The sequence below is a fragment of the Galdieria sulphuraria genome, assembly GCF_000341285.1.
Source record: "Galdieria sulphuraria unplaced genomic scaffold scaf_241, whole genome shotgun sequence".
Lineage (NCBI taxonomy): Eukaryota > Rhodophyta > Bangiophyceae > Galdieriales > Galdieriaceae > Galdieria > Galdieria sulphuraria.
Genome location: NW_005178234.1, coordinates 1 through 4,702, shown reverse-complemented (window position 1 = coordinate 4,702; position 4,702 = coordinate 1). Strand labels below are relative to the sequence as shown.

Below are 4,702 nucleotides of genomic sequence, written 5' to 3'. Positions count from 1 at the left end.
TTCTTCGACNAGCATTGTGCAACTTGCAGTGTGCTTATTGTGATACCAAATATACAGTAAGTAGTGGGGAGACATATATATATATCCATATATATTTTGTGAACTTGTCGTAGTGGCTATTTGAAGAAGAGAAACAACAACAAGTATNGACACGTATACGTGAGAAGCAGAGAGATAAATTTGACTNGAAGGTTTACCAGAAATCTTCTGAAGTTCGGAACTTGTCCATACCTGATGTTGCCAAAACGGTGTNGAATTTATCACAAGGTCGTATTCGTGCTATGGTATNGACAGGAGGAGAACCTCTTATACAGCGAGCTGCATTGTCGTCGTTATNAAAGTCCATATNAAGTGAAGGTTATCACGNAGAGATTGAAACCAACGGAACTANAAGGCCAGAAAGACTTCCCGNAGAAGGTATTCGTTTCAACGNGAGTCCAAAACNGAGCAATTCGTTTCAGCCGTTTGAAAAACGTATTCACCGCCAAGTCCTACAAGAGTTCTNGAACAGAGACGCCATATTTAAGGTAAGTTTCCAGTTTGTTCGTTTGAGTTGCTATACATAAGGTTTTTTAGTTTGTTATTACTCAAGAAAAGGATATCACAGAAGNGAACAATCTGGTGGATCNAGTGCAAATACCGAGAGAACGGGTATATTNGATGCCTGAAGGAACAGTAAGGACGCATATTAATTGTTATATATTGTGACGAATAACTCGAATAAAGGACGTGGAGACTTTACATTTACGAGGAAGGTGGTTGGCAACTGAATGTGTTCGACATGGCTTTCGCTATTCTCATAGACTGCATATTGATTTATGGGGTAATAGACGTGGGGTCTGAAAGTTGATAAGACACTCTGAAAGCAACCCCTAAAGTATCCTTGGGACTGAATGAGTCTTGTTATTGTAACAGAACTGCTCCATATAGAATGATGGATCACAAGATGAGACTTGTTTATAAATAGGAACATGTTCACTCTGCTAATGGAATCATGGAAGACTCTCCAACTAAACGTTGCATTTTCTGGTACCACGAATTCATATCGGTATTGGCCTGAATATCTTGGAAGACATCATAATATTCAAGCGACCGCACAACTCCAAACATAACCAAATCTGTTAAAGCCGGTTGCTCACCACCACAGAATGTCTTGTCGCCTATTCCTTCCTTACACCAAAGGTTGATAGCCTCATATAAGCTACGCCTTTCGTCTTGAATGTTATACTTGGACTTTAAACGTTTTGCTACCATATACATAGCTAAACCACCGAACCATCTCGTAGTCTCTTGTTGCCAATAACTAAATTTACTATGATGGACAATATAGTCAAAACTTCTAACAGCTTCTTTGGGAGTTCGATAAATATTCGGTGGTAAGAGATGGATAAAGTAGTCATCGATCCAATCCAACCACTTCCTTTGTTCCAAAGTCAAAGGAGAGATTGCTCTACCATTCTTGGTATTTTGTAACGAGTTTTGAATGGTCAACACAATATCTGTAGACCCATTAACCTGTTGGCCATTGATGATGGCAACCGGCACCTTTTTATATGTCGAAAAATTCAACTCCTTCTTCGTCAAAGGATTAACTTCCACACACCGAAAAGGGATTTGATAATAGTCACATACTGCCCGAACTTTGTTGCAATAGGGACAAGGCTTTGCAAAGTGATCAGAGAGAACTGATTCTTCATAGAAAACTTACCGAATATTGGTAAAGTATGAGTTCAACAGAAAAAGGGCTACAAGGATCTTTTAGGGACGTGTCTCGAGTTTGTTTCGATACATCATTCCAGTGTACTTGCTCAGCTGTTTCTACTTGCAGTGTTTTCCTCTGTTCCGTACGTGCTTCTGTCAGGAGAATTGTGCTGGTTGCCCACAACGCTGCACCGCCAAATAACCAACGAGTTGCGCTTGGAAATAAATATTTCTTCTGTGACAGTTTTGTGTCTCTTACTCTTTTCCATAAACTCTCTACGGTGTGCCAAGAAAACTTTCTATTCCAATAGGAAATCATGAATAATCGCATGTTGTTCTAAAGAAACAACGAATGATGGTCCACGAAACATTTTCATTTTATCATTTCAACAAGGTTATAAACTACTAGTATTGCACAAGTTTTCCAATCTCAAGTCACAACAAGTTTGAGATTAGCAAGATAATCGGCACATTCACATTCATGATAGGTATTGTATTCCTTCTTTTGCCAAAACAACGAAACCATTTCTACAGTATGATTGGATCTTGTTGTGGGAGTTGGTGAGTTGTTGACATTTCAACCCAATACGACTGTGTTCCTATAAGAAACCATCCAAAACGAATATAGAAAACTTGAAAAATGTCTTCCAATAATATGTTGTATAGTAACCTTGGGAAGAGCGGCATCTTGGTATCCAAGCTTTCTTTCGGTTCTTGGGTAACCTTTAACGAACAACTGGATTTGGATCAGGCATATTTGTTAATGAAAAGAGCATATGAGTTGGGTTGTAACTTTTTTGATAACGCAGAAACTTACGCAGCAGGTGCCGCAGAAATGATTATGGGCCAAGCTTTTCAAAGAGGTATACAAGAAGGTATATGGAGTAGGGAAGATTTGTTCTTTTCTACCAAGATATTTTTTGGTGGTCGAGGTTCAAGAGATACTGTCAATTCCAAGGGTTTGTCACGAAAACATGTGGTTGAAGGTCTTCGTGCATCACTGAATAGAATGAATCTAAAGTATGTCGACATTGTATTTTGTCATCGTCCGGATCCTTTGACACCCATCGAAGAGACTGTGCGAGCTATGAATCATGGTAAGACAATTGAGCAAATAGATTGATCGAAGAGTTGAGTTGGCTTATTAGTTATCAATCGTGGTTGGGCTTTTTATTGGGGTACAAGTGAGTGGTCTGCACAAGAAATAACTGAAGCTTGTCGCGTTGCAGATACTTGTGGACTATTCCGTCCACTATGTGAACAACCGCAATATCATATTTTTCACAGACATCGGCTGGAAATTGAATATGAACCGCTGTATAAAGAATTCGGTATTGGAACTGCTACTTGGTCACCTCTAGCATGGGGTATTTTGACGGGGAAGTATAGTGGTAAGAATATTCCACAAGGTTCAAGACTTTCATTATCCAAATACAGTTCTTTGAGACAACGAGTTTTTAATGAGAGAGCTTGGCAACTAGAAATTACAGACTCCTTGAAGCCGATAGCAGAGGAACTTGGTTGTACTTTGGCACAATTGGCTATTGCATGGTGTGCAGCGAATCCTAATGTTTCAACAGTAATAACTGGAGCTACCAAGTTGGAACAATTGGAAGAAAATTTTCGAGCTATTCAGTTGGTTCCCAAACTATCAGCAGAGAAAATGAAACTCATCGATGAAGTTACAGGCACGAAGCCAGACTACAATGCAGAAATGAAAATGGCACGTCGCATTCGAGGTTTGGAAAGATGAGAAGATAGGGGAACTATAACAAGGGTTGAAGATGCTCTCTTTCTACGTGGAATAATGAAATCGACTCCAAGTCATTTATTCAGTAAAAAGTATTCATACTGTAACCGAAACACAACACCTAATCTGAACCCATTAAAATATCCTGTGAGAGCCTTTTGCATTTGTCCTACCCAAAGTATCTATCAAAGTTCAATAGATTTGTAACGCGATATAAGAGTGAAGTTAATGTTGGGATATAATCGTGTACAACTCAAGATATTCCCAAAAAACTCAACGAAAATCAGGACTCCTACCGACAACAACAACAATAATAATGTAAATATCATGACAAGCCAACAAGCTTTTCTAGAAAAACTAGTAAAGTTATTGAACATTACAGTTGAACTCTCTTCTTGTGAGGCATGAGAATGCGAGTTGAAAGTATTACTACAACTGCAAAGAAAACCTGCATTAGCAAGAGCCCGATTAAACTCTTCCGTTCTATGACTACGACTCATCAATTCTTCAACTTGCTCCGAAGATGTTGTAGTCGAGTTGACCTGTTGAAGAAAAACAACTTTCTTTTTGGTTTCACGATGGGCAAACATATGAAAGAGTGTCAATAATGGCCCATGAGCACCAATCACGAAAGCTTTCTGTAGACGTCCAGGATAGTGCTTTGTACATATTTTAACTGCATCCAAAAAGGATCCCATTTTGTTGTTTTCTATGGGTAAAACTGAACTGCTGTCTTCCTTCTTTTCAGGTTGTCTCTTTCTCCAGTCCAGAATCCAAACCCAACTTCCAGCATAAGCACCGTTTTCATCCAAGTAAGTATCCAACGTTTCCAAAATACAAGATAAAAATTCCAAGTCGAATTTGTCGCTATTGCAATGAATATAAACAACGGGATGTCCCTGTTGATCTTTTCCAATAAAACGAAAGTCGCCAATAGCAACATAGTAATGTAGCTTTTTAAGTAAATTAGCATTGTTGGGAAGCGAACATCTCCATTGCCAGGTTTCTACCAACTTCTCTGCTGCCTTTTGCGGGTCATTACAGGCCTCGAGATATCTTAAAACTCTTGCGTCACTAAGCCATTGATTATGAATGGAGAGTATGTTCTCTTTATGTTTCTTACAAGAGATCTTGGTTTCTACCTCTCGACCTTTTTCCATTTGCTTTGCGAGATATTGTTCTATGTGCATCAACACGGGATAGGTTCGAGGGTCCCTTTCATCAATCTTTCCAATCCTTTGCTTCACTTCC

At 39.1% G+C, this 4,702-nt stretch overlaps 4 protein-coding genes across 5 annotated transcripts; 2 read left to right on the top strand and 2 right to left on the bottom strand.

The window, feature by feature from the left end:
- On the top strand, positions 1-887 carry Gasu_64340 (uncharacterized protein; the record flags this gene model as incomplete). Its single annotated transcript, XM_005702373.1, has 4 exons — positions 1-56; positions 114-527; positions 577-675; positions 727-887. Coding segments are annotated over 4 exons (686 nt in total), but the record flags the coding sequence as incomplete, so codon positions are not given.
- Positions 888-891: 4 nt separating this feature from the next.
- Gasu_64330 (prostaglandin-E synthase / electron carrier/ protein disulfide oxidoreductase) lies at positions 892-2,062 on the bottom strand. The gene is made up of 2 exons (XM_005702372.1): positions 1,709-2,062; positions 892-1,662 (listed from the first exon to the last, which is right to left on the bottom strand). The coding sequence occupies exons 1-2, from the start codon at positions 2,030-2,032 to the stop codon at positions 976-978; spliced, it is 1,011 nt and encodes a 336-aa protein (XP_005702429.1). The 5' UTR covers positions 2,033-2,062; the 3' UTR covers positions 892-975.
- A 150-nt stretch (positions 2,063-2,212) lies between these two features.
- On the top strand, positions 2,213-3,606 carry Gasu_64320 (potassium channel beta subunit). 2 transcript variants are annotated; one of them, XM_005702371.1, is made up of 3 exons: positions 2,213-2,392; positions 2,453-2,798; positions 2,850-3,606. In XM_005702371.1, the coding sequence occupies exons 1-3, from the start codon at positions 2,357-2,359 to the stop codon at positions 3,452-3,454; spliced, it is 987 nt and encodes a 328-aa protein (XP_005702428.1). In that variant the 5' UTR covers positions 2,213-2,356; the 3' UTR covers positions 3,455-3,606. The 2 variants fall into 2 exon arrangements, with proteins under 2 accessions (XP_005702428.1, XP_005702427.1); XM_005702370.1 differs by having other exon boundaries at positions 2,213-2,798.
- Positions 3,607-3,611: 5 nt separating this feature from the next.
- On the bottom strand, positions 3,612-4,702 carry Gasu_64310 (uncharacterized protein; the record flags this gene model as incomplete). Its single annotated transcript, XM_005702369.2, has 1 exon — positions 3,612-4,702. A coding segment is annotated over one exon (1,066 nt), but the record flags the coding sequence as incomplete, so codon positions are not given.